At 47.9% G+C, this 20,301-nt stretch overlaps 1 protein-coding gene across 3 annotated transcripts in view; it reads right to left on the bottom strand.

The window, feature by feature from the left end:
• ATM (ATM serine/threonine kinase) overlaps positions 1-20,301 on the bottom strand; it is a 434,777-nt gene that overhangs the window by 85,317 nt on the left and 329,159 nt on the right. For all 3 annotated transcript variants that reach the window (XM_063951603.1, XM_063951598.1, XM_063951604.1), the window contains exons 45-47: positions 19,530-19,649; positions 6,625-6,853; positions 5,386-5,553 (exon numbers count right to left, since the gene is read on the bottom strand). In XM_063951603.1, the coding sequence (XP_063807673.1) occupies positions 5,386-5,553; positions 6,625-6,853; positions 19,530-19,649 (517 nt within the window). The remainder of the gene's footprint in view (positions 1-5,385; positions 5,554-6,624; positions 6,854-19,529; positions 19,650-20,301) is intronic.

Consider the following 20,301-nt stretch of genomic DNA (forward strand, 5'->3'; position numbering starts at 1 on the left):
AAGTGCGGGGCTGCCGGAGGTACATTCTGGCACCTCACATGGGAATGCCCGCTGCTGCAGGTGTTCTGGGCCGGGGTCGGGTCGATTCTGGAACATACGGGGATACAGAGGAGCTTGCTGACTCCGAAATTCTGCATTCTGGGGGTGGGAGACCCCGATTCTGGGTCCCGCTGGGAAGACTTGTACGCCCGCAACATGTGCGCCCTTGCAAAGGTGTGCATCGCGCGGACGTGGATGGCCCCGCGACCTCCCACGATACATGCTTTCAAAGGTTTGATAAATGATACTCTAACAAAAGAACGTTATGTATACATGAAGTATAATGCCCTTACCAAATACGAGAAGATATGGTCTCCTTGGATCACTTCCACATACTCATCCCTTGCCCTTCGGACTTAGAGGCACCGACCCTCGCCGCGGTGTGATATCTGGGCCTCGGGGCGCAGAGCCGGACCTCCATCTCTCATCTATTATAGCTGTTTACATATCTGGTCGCCACACCACATCACGCATGTTAGGTAACTAGGCTTAAGTTAGTTAAAGGGTTTGTTTGGGGGTAGAGGGGTTGGGGGCTATCAAGGGCCTGACAGACGGGGTAATTTTTTAATACAGGTCCTGGTTGGGGGGGCGGGAGGAAATACAAAATGTTAAGTATGTGAAACGCGACCTGGTTACAGACTTCAGAAAATATGTATATGGTGGGAAATATGCACGGGAACTGTAAAATGGGGAAATGTCATTCGTATTAGTTTAAGTATACGTATATCCATGGTGACAACAATGCTTTGAACAACGTGTAATCCCAATGTGCCTCCCAGTGTACACTGTAATGTCTGTATATATAAAATCGCTGTTGAATAAAAATTACTCTATTTAAAAAAAAAAAAAAAAAAAAAAGAAGAAGTTTTGACAACCTGATACACAGATTTTTGATGAACTTTGCCATAGATCCCCAGTTTCCCTAGAAATTTTAAAATTACGCTAGCCCAACACTTTTGTAAATCTATGGACATTGACAAAGCTTTTGCTCGCACCTTATGGGCAAAAGCACAAAGAAGACTGCATTCAACAGACACCGAACAAGACTTCAACCGACAAATGTTCATTTACCTGACATAGAATACCACTGCATTTACCATAAGTGTTCTTTATCTTCATTTCTACAACCCTCAGGTAATGACACACATAGTCGATAGGGAATACAGGCACAGATATCAGCAATCACATATCTCCCCCATTCATGTATCATCAACTAAAATGTGCTCCCCATTTTGTTACAACCAAAATCCGAAAAGAGCTCGGTAAAGTTTGACAGCCCATCCACAGACCCGTACCACGGGATAAGAAGGAATTCAAATGTATACTTCGCAATACCTCGAAGCTTGATTTAAAACATGTACGGCACGATGATACATGACCCCCAAACATGGATTCATACACACATGCTTCTGCTATCTCACTAGGTCATACCCTCTTCACACCTTCTCCTCTCTCCTCCCTTACCCAACCATGGAAATGTATTAACCCCTGACATATATTTTTCTCTTTTTGAAATGTTTTAGGAAGTGGCAGTTATTGTTGACTGCCAAAGGGTGGACTGTCAAAGTCAGAAAAATATCTCTATACACACTGCCATATTTGCACCTCATACACGTCTGCACTGCGCATGCGTACGCTCTCCCGTGCGTGCGCATACTCACAGTCGCGGGCACCCGCAGGCGCACGGTATGCGTATTTACGGTAGAGTTTATGTGATCGTAGCGTGCGACTCAATCGTTACATATTTTAACTATATAATGTATTTTGTAGATCATGGTCCCTTTGATAGATTCTGAAAGTTTAGTTAATATAGCATGTTCCTGGACAGGGGGATCCCTCTTTGTATTGTACGAAGGGTCTAACAGGAGTCATACAGTGGTGTTTAGTACCCATCGGAAGAGTATTTAATTAGCAAAATACCGGTGTTGGTTTGGAGCGGATTAATCGCTCGTGCGAATAGTTATGGACATAAGAAGTTTATGTCCATTTACTATTATTTGCTCTTACTTAGCCATGCGGCGGGAAACCCAGTATCCCACCCACCTGAGCTGTTGGAAATCGTCACAGCCCACCTGTATGAATCAACCTATGACCTTTTGTTATAATGCGAAGCCGAATTCCTGTGTCCAATGAACAATGAGATTGTAGGGACCATTGAATTGTATTGTGTGTGGGGCATAAATAGACAAGCCGATCACATCCAGCTCACTCTTCAACGGTTATCATTGCTGAAAATCGGGAGCTGGATGTCCAGAGGCGCATGCGATCGTTTCCCCTTGTGCGTAAGTGTTTCTCCGCAATCATATTGTTCTTACTGTTATTGTGAGCCATTTCTCTCTCTCTCTCTCTTCTCCTCTTTCTCTCTTATTTTCCCTTAAAACATAATTGTATTGTATTGTATTTCCTGTGTAGTTATCTGGTTAGGTAGTCTATGTTATATTGTAGTGTATGACTTGTATTGTGTTAATTCTTTTGCAAGTATATCATTCATAATATATATATATTAGGCGTTGGACCCTAAGCCCAGGTATCTGTGTATTTCTTATAGTGTTTAGTATTCTCAGAGCGTCGGTGACGCTCGAACAGCATTTGAGTTAATAAGGTTACACTAGGTTGCATCTACACCCTATTTCTACACTAAGGTTTTACTGCATAATATACTGTTTATGGTTTAGATATAAAGGTTTAACATTGTGAGCGTCAGCGCCGCTGATCTCCTCGTGGTCCCGAGTGTCCGCTACGCTATAGCGAATCATTACGTTAGACGGCAGCCAATAGCGTGCCTGCCTGTGATCTCTTAGCCGTGAGCGAACGTGACGCTTGAGCGTCTCGACTACGGCTAAGTGATTGTTACGCAACTTGCGTACCCTTACGGTACTCCATACATAATTAGCGTACAGTGTTCTTAGACCTCATAAAGGGTTTTATATGCGATAAATATTTAGCTTTATCAAGGGGAGGAGCCAGCACACCCAGTTGAAGAAATTTAAAGTGCACTGGCTCCTTTGGACCCCGTCTATACCCCATCGTACTAGATTCCCCAACATCCCTTATGGATGCTAGAGAAATAACATATCGCCAGTGTAAGGCAACGCTTCTATTCCTCGTTTTGACTCTGCCTCTGCCTGCCAAGAACGCAGCCAAAGCGTCCATCGGGCCGCAACTAGTGAAGCTGAAAGCCGAAAACTATCCTGGCTGACGTCCATAGAAGCTGTACCTAAATACTCAGCAGATTCACAGGTGTGATCAGCAAGCAGTATAAGCTGGTCTAAGGGAAGATCCTGTTGTAGGATCCTGGCGGGCCGCGGCAGCAGTGAGAGCTGTCCGCGGCCGGCGGTTGTGCAGGGAGAGACGAGCCGCGGCAGCCGTGGAGCTGTCCGCGGCCGGCGTGCAGGGAGAGACGAGCTGCGGCAGCCGTGGAGCTGTCCGTGGCTGTTACTACATGACAGCCTTGCACTCCCCCGGCAGGCGATAGCGGGTAGCGGAAGCTAACCGCATGTGGGACCCGGGAAGCGGAGGGCGCCCAGTGGCGGCAGCGTGGCTGACCGCGGCTGGGCTGGGGCAGGGAGCTATGCCACAATAAGCAGTGCACTACAGGATACCCACATGGTGAGAGGCAGCATGAACTGTCCGCCTCGCTCCCCCAGCAATACCATGTGTAAAGGAGCGGTGGCAGTGTGAGCTGCCTGCCGCTCATTACCTGAATCCAATGGAGGCTATGACGGGGCTTCTCCTGCAAGCACTGTCCAGCTCCTTGTTTGCAGCCTTAGGCTGAAATCAGCCAACGCTGATTCTGGTCTATGGAGGGGCTCCTCTCCTGAGCGCCGACAAGCCAATGCTGCAGTCAACAGCTTCCACAATCCCGGACCCAAGCTTCTTAATAAGATGGGAAGGGATTGAGTGCAAAAAGAAAAATCTTGTTGAAAAAAATAAAAGTAATGTGTGGAGAATCTCCAACGTGTGCCTTCCCGGCGAGGCAGAAAAAAACCACTGAGGTATCTTGGGAGTATGGAGGGGGTGGAGGGCTACTAATTTAAATATTTAAATGTGCCTATCCCTGCTAACGCCCCGTCCATATCCCAAGAGTACTCCTGTGACCCCTAGTGGATGAAAAAGAAATAGGACTTTTGTACCTAATGTTAAGGATCATGTAAATCATTGGGTGTTACAGGCACTGACAGAAGATCCGACACTAAGGGGTAGATTCAATTAGCCAAGGGTTGTGTTGAGTATTCTGTTCTCCTGGGTAAACTTCCTGGAGCTATTCAATTAGGGGACCTGTTATCATCCACGGGCAACCCCGAGGCAGCAGTTATTGATTATTTCTGCTCACACCCTCCACAGGTACAGGCATGTAAGGTTGACATGGAGAATAGCGGAGAAACGGTGGAGAAGAGATCAACCAGTCGGTGATAGAAGGGCACAATCTAGGCATTTATGTCTGATGCTAAGGGTTCTCAGTACCAAACCACAGACTGAAGAATCCATGCTGAAATAACATGACCTGTACAATTTCCTCCCTGATGAGTGAGTCACAGTGGCTAAATCTCTGGATTACCATCCAGGGCAGTGAAAAGCAATCTGATACAATTCGGGGCCCACATCGGTCAAACTTTAAACATAATCTCAGTAGTGAGTTAAATGAATACAATTAATCAACGAATGAGGCAAGTATAATAAAATAATCTAATATAATATAATAAAAGGCTAACTGCCTTTGCCCAGCAATTGGAAAATATCTGTCTGTAGGTTAACCTTACAACAATTCAAAAGTGTGTTAAGGGCTAAGTCCAGAAGGGCTTCTTTTTGGGCTGTACTGATCCCAATAATTAGTCCCCCTACTGTCTGACACTTAAGGAATGAAAGATCTTATGGCAGAAGTGCACTGTTTTGGATATATTCTTAGGAACACCTTGTTTATCTTCCCAATTCTAGTCCTTTAGGCCTTTGATGACAGGCAGTGTGGATAATCCTGTCCACCACCAAGAAATGATCACCAAATCTATGCACCCCATCACCATATCTGGTCATTAACTTGGCTCTTGGGAGTGCCCTTTTTCTGCCCCTATGAGAGAGACTCTAGCTGCTGTCACCCACATGGTAGCTAACAGTGGCCAAAGCTCCATACAAGAGGAAAGCAAGCTCTGTGGTAGGACAATATAGTTTCTCACCCAGGCGGTGACTAAAGGAAGCCACCTGCACTACAGGAATTATGGTGTTCCTAGGTAACTGCATGTAGCTTTATCTCACCTGCATCACAATGCTACAGTCCTGAGAAAACACTTCACAAAGATGATCTCAAATGAAAGCAACATACTATACAAGGATATCATAGTTGTAACAAACCTCTAAACTGTTAGATTCCAATTTGTCCACCATGTGTCTGAGTATCCCCAAAGCCAGGCTATGCTCCTTTTTAGCCCAGAACACTTGGGCCTCTTCAAGCTGCCATTCAGACCCCAGGATTTGTGCTGAATTGTGTTGTTTAATCTGGAACAGTGCTTTCTCTGGTAGCTGTAATTAACAAAGGACACATCAATCTCAGCGCTAGAATTCAGGACAAGTGTGTTTCTGGCCACAGGCTGAAGTTAAACACAAAAATAGTGGTGTTGTGGTACTGCACAAGTAAAACAGCCAGCTTGTGAATATGACGGCATTTGATATGTTCTAAATTGGTTTTCTGTGTAGCAGAGCAACCGTTACTGTTCTCTGTTATGAGTCCAGTCACTCTCTGGTTAAAAGTGCATGACTGTGGTGTCATTTAATGGGGTTTGATGAGGGTCCCAGCCTGGAAGATTGCTCTGTGTAGAAAAATATATTACCTATCTTAAACTATTATAGCTATTTAATATACCTTCCATTGTGATGAGTTACTGATGGTTTTAAATCTGACAATAAAGTTGCTTTTTTATATAAGTCAAATTTTACTTTACATTGACCAGCGCTGTTTGGGAATAATACAACGTTTGCTAATTATGTTTATTAAGTCTGTAAAGTTTTTGCAGATTACACACACACACACACACACACACACACACACACACACACACACACACACACACACACACACACACACACAATTAAGCTGCACTAAAGCATTTTTATACAGAGTTATGTACAAAATAAAACTTGCAGAATATGAGAGTCAAAGGGCTTAATTCAGAGTTGTACGATATGCTGATGTTGTTGCAATTGAGTGATTATCGGCAGAATGAGTATGTGCTGCGATCGCAGTGTGCATGTGTAAAGGTGCCTATACAATTCCGCTCGCAGTGAGCGATTGACAGGAAGTGACCCTTTGGTGGTGGCAAAATTGCATGTGTGTTATGGCTGTTTTCGGGAAACATGGTGCCTGCATCGCTACTGCCAGTCTGTGTAGTAATAAACCTACTTAAGCAGGCGATGTTCCCTGTGGTTGCGCGGTGGCTGCGAATATGTACGTAACTGCGAATGGGTTTGCGGTAGCTTCACTTGTTAATATTAGCAGCCCTGTAGCCTATAAAATCACAATTGCATTAGCGTACAACTCTGAATTAGACCCAAAGTTCATTAGCCCTGGACAATCGTTATTCTATGCAGACTGACCTGGGTGTTGCTGGCTGTCCTGGACACTCTAGAGAGGTCCACCAAGTGCTTGGTGAGGATGTGTTTCAGGCAATCCTGGCTGGAGCTATTTTTCTCCAGCATATTCTCCAGGATGACTGATCGAAGAGCAAGGACGGGTTCCTGGAAGCCAAAGTCGCTGTCCTTAAGGAGCTGGGACTGTTGCTGCCACTTCATGTACAGATCATTTAACTGGTGCTCAGTGATGGGTCTAAACAAAATTACATTTACTCTGCTTTATGAAGAACGGTCACCAAAAACAATACAAAAACTTACTGCATTCCGATCAACATTTTATTTTGAATTGGCTGGATAAAAATAGGATTTTAGTACCTACCGGTAAATCCTTTTCTCCTAGTCCGTAGAGGATGCTGGAGACTCCAAAAGGACCATGGGGTATAGACGGGACTGGGTGTGAACTGGCTCCTCCATCTATGCCCCTCCTCCAGACCTCAGTTTTAGGAACTGTGCCCAGGAGAGACGGACATTTCGAGGAAAGGATTTTTGTTTAAACTAAGAGCGAGAAACCTACCAGCCCACACCACAAACATACCGTACAACCGGAGTAACAGTAAACCAGATAACAGTATGAATTAACAACAGCACCAAGCTGAAAACAACAAATACACAACCCGTGTGTAAACGAATTAAACCAGCAAGAATACACTGCAAGTAACAGTCCGCACTGGGATGGGCACCCAGCATCCTCTATGGACCGATTGAGCAAACATGAGGTCCTCCTCAGCCAGGGTATCAAACTTGTATAACTTAGCAAAGGTGTTTGAACCCGACCACGTAGCTGCTCGGCAAAGCTGAAGTGCCGAGACCCCTCGGGCAGCCGCCCAAGATGAGCCCACTTTCCTGGTAGAATGGGCCTTTACTGACTTCGACACCGGTAGCCCAGCCGAAGAATGAGCTTGCTGAATCGTACTACAAATCCAGCGTTCAATAGTCTGCTTAGAAGCAGGATGACCAATCTTGTTGGAAGCATACAGGACAAACAGCGCCTCTGTTTTCCTGGCAACAGCCGTTCTGGCGACGTAAATCTTCAAAGCTCTCACAACATCAAGAGACTTTGGAACTGCCACAGCATCCGTAGCCACAGGTACCACAATAGGTTGGTTAATGTGAAACGAAGAAACCACCTTCGGCAGAAATTGTTGACGAGTCCTCAATTCCGCTCTATCCGAATGGAAGATCAAGTACGGACTCTTGTGAGATAAGGCCGCCAACTCTGACACTCTCCTGGCAGACGCCAGAGCCAACAGCATGACTACCTTCCAAGTGAGAAACTTTAACTCAACTTTACGCAAAGGTTCAAACCAGGAAGACATAAGAAACTGCAAGACCACTTCAAGATCCCATGGCGCCACAGGGGGCACAAACGGAGGATGGATATGCATCACTCCCTTCACAAAGGTCTGAACCTCTGGAAGGACAGCCAATTCCTTTTGAAAGAAAATAGATAAAGCCGAAATCTGCCCTTTGATGGAACCCAATTTCAGGCCTGCATCGACGCCGGCCTGCAAAAAATGGAGAAACCGACCCAAGTGAAATTCCTCCGCAGGAGCAGCTTTGGTCTCACACCACGAAACATACTTTCTCCAAATACGGTGATAATGTCTCGCCGTAACCTCCTTCCTAGCCTTAAGGAGAATGACCTCCCCTGGAATACCTTTTCGAGCTAAGATTTGGCGTTCAACTTCCATGCCGTCAAACGCAGCCGCGGTAAATCCGGAAACACGCATGGTCCCTGCAATAACAGGTCCTCTCTTAGAGGAAGCGGCCAAGGATCTTCCACAAATAAATTCCTGAAGATCCGGATAACAGGCCCTTCTTGGCCAATCTGGAACGACAAGGATCGCCTGAACCCTTGCTCGTCGAATGATTCCCAGCACCTTTGGAATGAGAGGAAGCGGAGGGAACACATACACCGACTGAAAAACCCACGGAGTCACCAGGGCGTCTACTGCACTGGCTTGGGGGTCCCTTGACCTGGAACAATATCGCGGAAGCTTCTTGTTGAGGCGAGACTCCATCATGTCGATCAGCGGAATTCCCCAACGCTTCGTCACTTCTGCAAATACCTCTTGGTGAAGAGCCCACTCTCCTGGATGGAGATCGTGTCTGCTGAGGAAGTCTGCTTCCCAGTTGTCCACTCCCGGAAGGAAGACTGCTGACAGAGCGCTCACGTGCTGTTCCGCCCAGCGAAGGATTCTTGTGGCCTCCGCCATAGCCGCCCTGCACCCTGTTCCGCCTTGACGGTTTATATGCGCTGTAACGGACGCAGCCCTAGCTGGCTCATAAGGAGTACTTTTTGCCAGCCTGTTTCTGAATTCAGTGCATTAGTGTAAAGAGATAGGACAGAACTTGGTTATCATCTATACAGCATGCTGCCTGGATTCCCAATAGAACTGGACATCACATATTATTGTGAAACATCATCCCTCTGTTATATGTGTTTGTGTTTAACAGGGAATAATATGTCTAGCCTGATGTTTTGTACAGAATGCATATGAAGATGTAGATATATGAATGCACTGGTTATTGTATTATAGTTTGTAAAATAATGTGTGTCCCCCCCCCATGTGGCTGCTTTGATAACCTGTGTGTTTGCTGTTGGAGATACAGCCAGTCTCAGATGTCAGTCCATACACCCCCCTCATTCTTCCCCACACAATGGATTCCAGGCCACACAATCAGATTAATTAAGGTTCATTTAGTTAACATCTATTGTGTGCTAGAGGACATGCCTGGGCATGTTAAAGTAGGTCTATCTGAAAGTGTTCTGTAGTCAGCCCCTTTAATGTAACCCACCCAATACAGAGCCAGAAGGTGTCGCCTTATGGTAGGACATAGAAAGGTTTGAGGATAACAGAGGCTATGGAAACAGAGAGTGCACGGAAGTTCCTGGCCTGAGAGGAGTGATGTGTTTGGCTTCTGAAAGCTACTGGTAAGGTAGTGCTGCCAGTGTGCTGAGGCCTAGAAGCATTGTTGGGATCCGCTGGTTTCAAGAGGCTACTGGACGTGCACTGAGGGGGAGATCTACACAGAAGGACAGAGAGAGTGGATGTACCTCTGTAGTGGAGACACTGACTAGGCATTGCGGTGCCGTCAGTGGCAAAGGGCACTGTGTGAGCTGGTATCCCAGACCAGGGGACTCAGAACTACTACTGGCATGTGACATCAGGAGACTGTAATTCTAAACTACTGTGGGGACTTAGTAAGTAAGATACCATCCTGGCATGTAATAGTTACTGTTTTGTGTACTGCGTGTGTATTTTTACAATAAAGGGCATTTGCCACTTTACTAAACTGTTTACCTGAGTGATCTGAGAATCCGTATCTGCACATGCGCCACCGCTGTTATGTTGTCCGACTGTATCAGGACAGGTCGACCCTGAAGAAGGCTTTTTGCTTGTAGCAGGCCATTGTAAATGGCTCTTAACTCGAGAACATTTATGTGAAGACAAGATTCCTGGAGCAACCATTTCCCCTGGAAATTTCTTCCTTGGGTGACTGCACCCCAGCCTCGGAGACTTGTATCTGTTGTCAGTAGAACCCAGTCCTGGATTCCGAACCGGCGCCCTCCTAGGAGGTGGGACCTCTGTAGCCACCACAGGAGAGTAATCTTGGTCCTGGAAGATAGACTTATCTTCCGGTGCATGTGCAGGTGAGACCCGGACCATTTGCTCAGCAGATCCCACTGAAACACCCGGGCATGAAACCTGCCAAACGGAATGGCTACGTACGCCGCAACCATTTTCCCCAGAACCCGAGTACATTGATGAATCGACACACTTGTCGGCCTCAGAAGCTCCCTGACCATCGTCTGCAGTTCCAGAGCTTTGTCTTCCGGAAGAAACACTCTCCGTAACCCCGTGTCTAGAATCATGCCCAGAAAGGGCAGCCGAGTGGTCGGAATCAACTGAGACTTTGGCAAATTTAGCACCCAACCGTGTTGTCACAGAACCAACAGAGACAAATCCACATTTCTCACCAACCGTTCCTTGGACCTCGCCTTTATCAGGAGATCGTCCAAGTATGGGATAATTGTAACCCCTTGCTCGTAAAGGAGAACCATCATTTCTGCCATGACTTTGGTGAAAATCCTCGGGGCCGTGGAAAGCCCAAACGGCAACGTCTGAAATTGGTAATGAGAATCCTGTATTGCAAACCTGAGGAAGGCTTGATTCGGAGGATATATCGGGATGTGTAAGTAGGCATCCTTTATGTCGACTGACACCATAAAATCCCCCCTTCTAGGCTGGAAATCACAGCTCGAAGAGATTCCATCTTGAACTTGAAAACTTTCAAGTATGGATTGAGGGATTTTAGGTTCAGAATCGGTCTGACCGAACCGTCCGGTTTCGGTACAACAAAGAGGCTTGAGTAGAACCCCTCCCCCCGTTGGGACGGGGGAACGGGAACAATGACCCTCTGTAGACACAACTTTTGTATTGCTGCATTCACCACCTCCCTGTCCGGAAGAAACACTGGTAAGGCCGAAATGAAAAACCGGTGAGGGGGCATCTCCTGAAACTCCAGCTTGTATCCCTGAGATACTATATCCAGGACCCAAGGGTCCAGGCCTGATTGAACCCAGATCTGATTGAAGATCCGCAGACGGCCCCCCACCGGTCCGGACTCCCCCAGGGAAGCCCCAGCATCATGCGGTGGACTTGGTAGAGGCAGGGGAGGACTTTTGGTCCTGGGTGCCTGATACTGCAGGCGACTTTCTTCCCCTTCCTCTACCCTTTGAAGCGAGGAAGGACGAACCTTTTCCACGCTTGTATTTATTTGGATGAAAGGACTGCATCTGCTGATGTGGTGCCTTTTTCTGTTGTGTGGGAACATAAGGAAGAAAAGATGACTTACCCGCCGTCGTGGTAGACACCAGGTCAGCCAAGCCGTCACCAAACAAGACACTACCTTTGAAGGGGAGAGCTTCCATAGCTCTCTTGGAGTCGGCATCAGCATTCCATTGATGGATCCACAGCGCCCTCCTGGCCGAAATCGCCATGGCATTGGCTCTTGATCCCAAGAGACCAACATCCCTCGCCACATCCTTCAGGTAATCTGCAGTGTCCTTGATATAACCAAGAGTCAAAAGAACATTATCTTTATAAAGGGTATCCATATCAGCAGCTAAATTCTCAGCCCATTTAGCAATAGCACTACTCACCCATACCGACGCCACAGCAGGTCTGAGCAACGCACCCGTATTAGCGAAAATGGACTTCAGAGACGTCTCCAGCTTGCGATCCGCCGTATCCTTGGGAGCTGCCGTGTCAGGCGACGGAAGCGCCACCTTCTTAGACAAACGGGATAGAGCCTTGTCAACATTCGGAGACGACTCACATTTTTCCCTGTCATCAGAGGGAAAAGGATACGCCATGAAAATTCTCTTGGGAATCTGCCACCTCTTGTCCGGCGACTCCCAAGCCTTTTCACACAGATTCATTTCATGAGAGGGGGGAAACTTCACCTCAGGTTTTTTCCCTTTGAACAAACAAATCCTTGTTCCTGCATCGCAGGTTCGTCAGAAATATGTAAAACATCTTTAATAGCCACAATCATGTACTGAATACTCTTAACAAACCGTGGGTGTAAAGCAGCCTCAGTGAAGTCGACATCGGAATCAGAATCCGTGTTGGTATCCGTATCTACCAACTGGGTAAACGACCGCTTTTGCGACCCTGATGGGGTCTGCACCTGAGACAAAGCATCCTCCATGGATTTCCTCCACACCTGTGTCTGAGACTCCGATTTATCTAATCTTTTAGACAATGAGGCCACATTTGAATTAAGTGTACTTAACATTGTAAGCAAATCAGGTGTCGGCTGTGCCGACAGAGCCAACTCCAGACCCGCATCTGCACCCCCAGCAACCTCCTCTGGGGAGTAACACTCAGCTTCAGACATGCCGACACACCGACACACACACTGCCTCAGCTAGGGGACAGACCCACAAGGAAGCCTGGATAGAGAAACACAGAGGGAGTATGCCAGCCCACACCCCAGCGCCCATATATCCCACCAAGCAATATGTGTGTTAAGAGCTGCTTGTAACTACAATAATTATGCACCAAATATCTGTGCCCCCCCCACCACCCGATTTGCTCCCTGTTACTTGAATTGGAGCATGGAGGTCCCGGGGCAGCGTCTCATGCAGCGGCTGTGGATGAGAGAAAATGGCGCTGGTGAGCTGTGCGGCTAAGCCCCGCCCCTTCCCGGGGCGCTTTAGCCTGCTTAAATTTAAAAAGAAAATGCTGGCGGGGGTACGGAAAACGGTGAATGCCTTCTGCCAGCCTGCAAGACCCAGTAAAATGCTGCCCAGGGCGCTCCCCCCCAGCGCCCTGCACCCTGTAAGTGCCGTTGGTGAAGTGTGTGGGAGCATGGAGCGCAGCGCTACCGCTGCGCTGTACCTCGTTACTGAAGTCTTCGGTCGTCACTGAAGTTTTCTGCCTGCTGCATACTCACCCGGCTTCTTTATTCTGGCTTCTGTGAGGGGGGTGACGGCGCAGCTCCGGGAACAAGCAGCTAGGCGAACCAAGTGATCGAACCCTCTGGAGCTAATGGTGTCCAGTAGCCTAAGAAGCAGAGCCCTTAACTAAGTAGAAGTAGGTCTGACTTCTCTTCCCTCAGTCCCTCGATGCAGGGAGCCTGTAGCCAGCAGGTCTCCCTGAAAATAAAAAACCTAACAAAAGTATTTTCTAGAGAAACTCAGGAGAGCTCCCCCAGTGAGTGTCCAGTCAGTCCTGGGCACAAAGTCTAACTGAGGTCTGGAGGAGGGGCATAGAGGGAGGAGCCAGTTCACACCCAGTCAAAGTCTTTTCAGTGTGCCCAAGCTCCTGCGGATCCCGTCTATACCCCATGGTCCTTTCGGAGTCCCCAGCATCCTCTAGGACGTAAGAGAAATAGGATTTTGATAACCTACCGGTAAATACTTTTCTCCTAGTCCGTAGAGGATGCTGGGGACGATATCAAGACCATGGGGTATAGACGGGATCCGCAGGAGACATGGGCACTCTAAAGACTTTTCATTGGGTGTGAACTGGCTCCTCCCTCTATGCCCCTCCTCCAGACCTCAGTTGTAGGAACTGTGCCCAGGGAGACTGACATTTCGAGGAAAGGAATTACTTAACTAGTGGTGAGATATCTACCAACTCACACCCTCAACCATGCCGCACACATGGCATTCAACATAACACACGCCAACAGGCATAAACAAATTGCAGCAACATGCTGAAACCAAGATAACACAACTTGTGTAACTGTAATAACTAAACTGCAGGTAAAGTACGCACAGGGTCGGGCGCCCAGCACCTCTATGAACTAGGAGAAAAGGATTTACCGGTAGGTTATCAAAATCCTATTTTCTCATACGTCCTAGAGGATGCTGGGGACGACATCAAGACCATGGGGTCTATACCAAAGCACCAGTACGGGCGGGAGAGTGCGGATGACCCTGCAGCACCGATTGACCAAACAAGAGGTCCTCATCGGCCAAGGTGTCAAACTTGTAGAACTTAGCAAATGTGTTTGACCCTGACCAAGTAGCTGCTCGGCAAAGTTGTAATGCCGAGACCCCCCGGGCAACCGCCCAGGATGAGCCCACCTTCCTAGTGGAGTTGGCCTTTACCGACGTCGGTAACGGCAATCCAGCCACACTATGAGCTTGCTGAATCGTTTTTCTAATCCAACGTGCAATAGTCTGCTTGGAAGCAGGATAGCCAATCTTGTTGTGATCATACAGGACAAACAGAGCCTCTGTTTTCCGTATATGAGCTGTTCTAGCAACATAGATTTTCAAAGCTCTAACCACATCTAGAGACTTTGAATCAGTGAATGTGTCAGTAACTACTGGCACCACAATAGGTTGGTTTATGTGAAAAGCAGAAACCACCTTAGGAAGAAAATGTTGTCAAGTTCGCAACTCTGCCCTATCTTCATGGAAAATCAGGTAAGGGCTCTTATGAGATAAGGCCCCCAATTCAGACACCCACCTTGCGGATGCCAATGCCAAAAGCATCACCACTTTCCAAGTGAGAAACTTCAACTCTATCTTTTGTAGAGGCTCAAACCAATCCGATTGAAGGAAATGCAATATCATGTTAAGGTCCCATGGTGCCACTGGAGGCACGAATGGAGGCTGGATGTGCAGAACCCCTTTCACGAAGGTCTGAACCTCTGGAAGAGAGACCAATTGTTTTTGGAAGAACACTGACAAGGCTGAAATCTGGACCTTGATTGATGCCAATCGTAGGCCCGCCTCCACACCATCCTGCAAAAAATGGAGAAAACGTCCTAAGTGAAACTCTTCCGAAGGAGCCTTCTTGGATTCACACCAAGACACATATTTTCTCCAAATACGGTGGTCATGTTTTGATGTTACTCCCTTTCTGGCCTGAATAAGGGTGGGGATGACCTCCTTAGGAATACCCTTCCTGACTAGAATATGGCGCTCAACAGCCATGCCGTCAAACGTAGCCGCGGTAAGTCTTGGTACACACACGGCCCCTGCTGCAGCAGGTCCTGCCGAGGAGGAAGAGGCCGAGGATCTCCTATGAGTAACTGCTGAGTACCAAGCCCTTCTTGGCCAGTCTAGGGATATGAAGATTGCTCGAACCCTTGTCTTTCTTATGATCCTGAGTACTTTTGGGTTCAACGGAAGTGGAGGGAAAACATACACTAACGGAAACACCCACTGGGTCACCAGTGCATCCACTGCTACTGCTTGAGGGTCTCTCAACCTGGAACAGTATCTCTGAAGCTTCTTGTTGAGACAAGACGCCATCATGTCTATTTGAGGAAATCCCCAAAGACTTGTCACCTCTGCGAAGACTTCTTGGTGGAGGCCCCACTCTCCTGGATGGAGATCGTGTCTGCTGAGGAAGTCTGCTTCCCAGTTGTCTACTCCCGGAATGAATATTGCCGACAGAGCTTGTAGATGTTTTCCTGTCCAGCGGAGGATTTTTGTCGCCACTGCCATTGCCGCTCTGCTTTTCGTTCCGCCCTGCCTGTTTATGTATGCGACTGCTGTTACATTGTCCGCCTGGATCTGCACGGGACGGTCTTGAAGAAGATGTACCGCTTGTTGAAGGCCGTTGTAAATGGCTCTTAGCTCCAGAACGTTTATGTGAAGGCAGGCTTCCTGTTGTGACCAACGTCCCTGGAAGTTTTCTCCCTGAGAGACTGCTCCCCAGCCTCGGAGACTTGCATACGTGGTTACTAAGATCCAGTCCTGAATCCCGAACCTGCGTCCCTCTAGCAGGTGAGAGCTGTGCAACCACCACAGGAGCGTAATCCTGGTTTTTGACGACAGGATTATCTTTCTGTGCATGTGTAGGTGTGACCCCGACCATTAGTCCAACATGTCCCACTGGAATACTCTGGCATGGAACCTGCCAAACTGTATGGCCTTGTAGGCCGCCACCATCTTCCCCAACAACCGAATGCAATGATGGATCAACACACTTGATGGTTTCAATATCTGTTTTACCATTTTCTGGATTTCCAGAGGCTTTTCCAGCGGAAGAAATACTCTCTGAACTTCTGTGCCCAGAATCATCCCAAGGAAAGACAACCTTGTCGTCGGTTCCAACTGTGACTTTGGGTAATTTATGATCCACCCGTGTTGTTGGAGTATTGACAGGGAGAGGGATATGTTTAGTAATAACTGCTCCCTGGATCTCGCCTTTATCAGGAGGTCGTCTAGATAAGGGATTATATTGACTCCTTCCTGACGGAGGACCATCATCTCCGCCATCACCTTGGTGAATACCCTCGGCGCCGTGGAGAGACCGAAACGTAACGTCTGGAATTGGTAATGGCAATCCTGAATCGCGAATCTCAGATAAGCCTGGTGAGGAGGATAAATGGAAACATGCAGGTAAGCATCCTTTATGTCCACCGACACCAAGTAGTCCCCCTCCTCCAGACTGGCAATCACCGCCCGAAGTGATTCCATCTTGAACTTGAACCTTTTCAGGAAGAAATTCAGATCTTTTAGATTTAAGATCGGTCTGACCGAGCCATCCGGCTTCGTAACAACAAAGAGGCTTGAATAAAAACCCCGCCCTTGTTGTGACAACGGTACCAGGACTATGACCTGGTCTTGACATAATTTTTGGATTGCCGCTGTTACTGCTTCTCTCTCTGGCGGAGAAGCTGGCAAGGTCGATTTGTGAAATCGGCATGGGGGAACGTCTTGAAACTCTAGTTTGTATCCCTGGGATACTATTTGCAACACCCAGGGGTCCAGGCCAGATAGAATCCAATCCTGGCTGAAGAGTTTGAGAGGTGCCCCCACCCGAGCAGCCTCCCGCAAGGGAGTTCCAGCGTTATGCTGGGGATTTGGCAGAATTAGGGGTATACTTTTGTTCTTGGGAACCTGGAGCCTGTGTGGGCTTCTTTCCCCTTCCCCTACCTGCAAAGAAGGGGGAACCTCTCGTCTTTTTGTATTTATTGGGCCGAAAGGACTGCATTTGCGGGTGATAGGTCTTTTTTGCCGATGCAGGTGCAGAGGGCAAAAATGTTGACTTACCTGCGGTAGCCGCCGAGACTAACGCATCCAGGCCATAGCCAAATGAGGCCTCACCTTTATATGGGGGAGCCTACCATGTTTCTTTTGGAATCTGCATCCGCGTTCCACTGGCGAATCCATAAGGCCCGCCTAGCCGATACTGCCATGGTAGTGGCTTGTGAACTCAAGAGTCAAATATCCTTCATTGCTTCCAGCATGTAGGCGGCAGCGTCTTTGATATTCCCTAACTTAAGGAGTATCTCATCTTTATCAATCGTGTCAATTTCTGATGACACGCTTTCTGACCATTTTTCAATAGCGCGACTCACCCATGCGCAGGCAATAATGGGCCTGAGCAGCGTACCATTGGCAACATAAATGGATTTCAATGTCGTTTCCATTTTGCGGTCTACCCGCTCTTTAAGAGAAGCCGTTCCAGCTATGTGAATCCTTTTGGGAATATGAAATTTTTTATCAGGATTCACCCACATCCCTTCAAACAGAGCATTTAGTTCGTGTGAAGGAGGGAACGTGACTTTGGATTTCTTTTCCTTACATAAATAAGCTTTCTCCTGAGGTACAGGAGTGCTTTCTATAACCTTACAGCCACAATCATATATTGTATACTTTTTGCCAATTTATGATCTCTCTCTCTGGATTCACTATCCTCGACACAAGAATCAGAATCCGTGTCGGTATCAGTGTTTACAACATTTGCAAATGGTCTCTTATGTGACCCAGAGGGGCCGCCCGCATAAGGAATAACAGCATCCTGAAAAATCACATCTTCCACAGATTTTCTCCAGCATGCAGCCTTAGATTCAGACTTATCCAATCTACGGTTAATAAGATGCATACTGTCACGTAGCTCTTTCACCCATGCAGGCCCTTGGTGTGCCGGTAGCGCCACGACATTACAACTCTGTGTCCCTAAAATGGGACATGCCTCACACTTGTACAGCACTCACAGACACACTGGGACTTATGTGGGGACAGACCCACAGTAAAATCTGTCAGAGGGACACAGTATAGGAGCAGCCAGCCCACAACCCCAGCGCCTGTATTTAATGTCTGTGAACACAGAATGCCCACTGACATGCAGCGCTCTTTACACAGTAAAACACATTTGTAAAAGCACCCAAATCACTTTGTACCCCCCTTATTTACACCCTGAATACTTGTAGTCAGAAGTGAAGGAGGACCAGCTATATCTCTGCAGCCTGAGGAGACAGAGAGAAAATGGTGCTGAGCAGTGTGCTGGCTGCCTAAGAAGCTCCGCCCTTTTTACTTCAGAGACTGTTTGTAATATTTATACTGGCGGGGGTAGGGCTGTGCCTGGGCTTCTTATACCCCCTATTAGCCAGTTTATAGAGGTATTTTGCTGCCCAGGGCACCCCACCCTCCACGCCCTGCAGTGCTTGTGTGTGTGGGCAGCAATGGCGTGCTGCGCTCCCGCCAGCCGCGTCATACCTCAGCCGTCACTTACTTGATTGAAGTTCAATCTTCTCATACTCACCTGTCTTCTGACTTCTGGCTCTGTGAGGGGGGTGACGGCGTGCTGTGGGAGTGAGCATCTAGACACGGCTAGCGTTTAGTTCCCTTCAGGAGCTAATGGTGTCCTGTCAGCCAGAAGCAGAGGCATGAAACTCTGAGGAAGTTGGTTCTGCTTCTGCCCCCTCAGTCCCACGAAGCAGGGAGTCTGATGCCAGCAGATCTCCCTGAAAATAAAAAAACCTAACATAAGTCTTTTCAGAGAAACTCAGTAGAGCTCCTCAGAGTGCATCCAGTCGACCTGGGCACATTTCTAAAACTGAGGTCTGGAGGAGGGGCATAGAGGGAGGAGCCAGGTCACACCTAATGAAAAGTCTTTAGAGTGCCCATGTCTCCTGCGGATCCCGTCTATACCCCCATGGTCTTGATGTCGTCCCCAGCATCCTCTAGGACGTATGAGAAAAGTTATTAATGAAACTGCAAACACTTTTCACAGACTAATGGGGCCTACACACTGGGCGATATCTTGAAAGATATGAACGATACCATTCATAAATGAACAATAAATCGTTCATATCTTTCAGGGTGGATGCTTCAATGATGAACGGTATGCGTGCCCGCAATCGTTCATCGTTGAACAATCAACGTTGATACATGCCAGTCAATTTAAACGCTATAGATGTATATACTCTCATATCGTCCAAATTGACCATCGATATCTTCCAGTGTGTAGGATGAATCGACCATTGATATTATCGTTGGTCAAAAATATCGTTGGTCGAATACATCTCCCAGTCTGTAGGCCCCATAAGACCCCTTACCGTACAGTGTGATTTAGAACACGTTAGTGTGTTAGCATGTAACTTACCTGGGGAACATCTGCCCAGCACTTGCTAGTTCCCCAATAGCTTGGAGACGGCACAGCGTGGGATACAAAGAATACACAGACTCCAGGCTGCCTTTGCACAGCTCTTCCACTTCCTTAACCCTATAGACACAACAGAAAAATAAATCACGCGCAATGATTTGCAGGCACGATGATGTGATCATGATTTGCGATACCTGAAGCAGTACTCGGGCATTCCTCCCTGTGGAATAAGCGAATATACAGATGGAGCCTCGCTCGTCTAGCCTTCTCTGCTGCGCCTACAGATGGAGCCTCGCTCATCTAGCCTTCTCTGCTGCGCCTACAGATGGAGCCTCGCTCGTCTAGCCTTCTCTGCTGCGCCTACAGATGGAGCCTCGCTCATCTAGCCTTCTCTGCTGCGCCTACAGATGGAGCCTCGCTCGTCTAGCCTTCTCTGCTGCGCCTACAGATGGAGCCTCGCTCGTCTAGCCTTCTCTGCTGCGCCTACAGATGGAGCCTCGCTCATCTAGCCTTCTCTGCTGCGCCTACAGATGGAGCCTCGCTCGTCTAGCCTTCTCTGCTGCGCCTACAGATGGAGCCTCGCTCATCTAGCCTTCTCTGCTGCGCCTACAGATGGAGCCTCGCTCGTCTAGCCTTCTCTGCTGCGCCTACAGATGGAGCCTCGCTCATCTAGCCTTCTCTGCTGCGCCTACAGATGGAGCCTCGCTCGTCTAGCCTTCTCTGCGGCGCCTACAGATGGAGCCTCGCTCGTCTAGCCTTCTCTGCTGCGCCT

The sequence above is a fragment of the Pseudophryne corroboree genome, chromosome 2, assembly GCF_028390025.1.
Source record: "Pseudophryne corroboree isolate aPseCor3 chromosome 2, aPseCor3.hap2, whole genome shotgun sequence".
Classification (NCBI taxonomy): Eukaryota; Metazoa; Chordata; class Amphibia; order Anura; family Myobatrachidae; genus Pseudophryne; species Pseudophryne corroboree.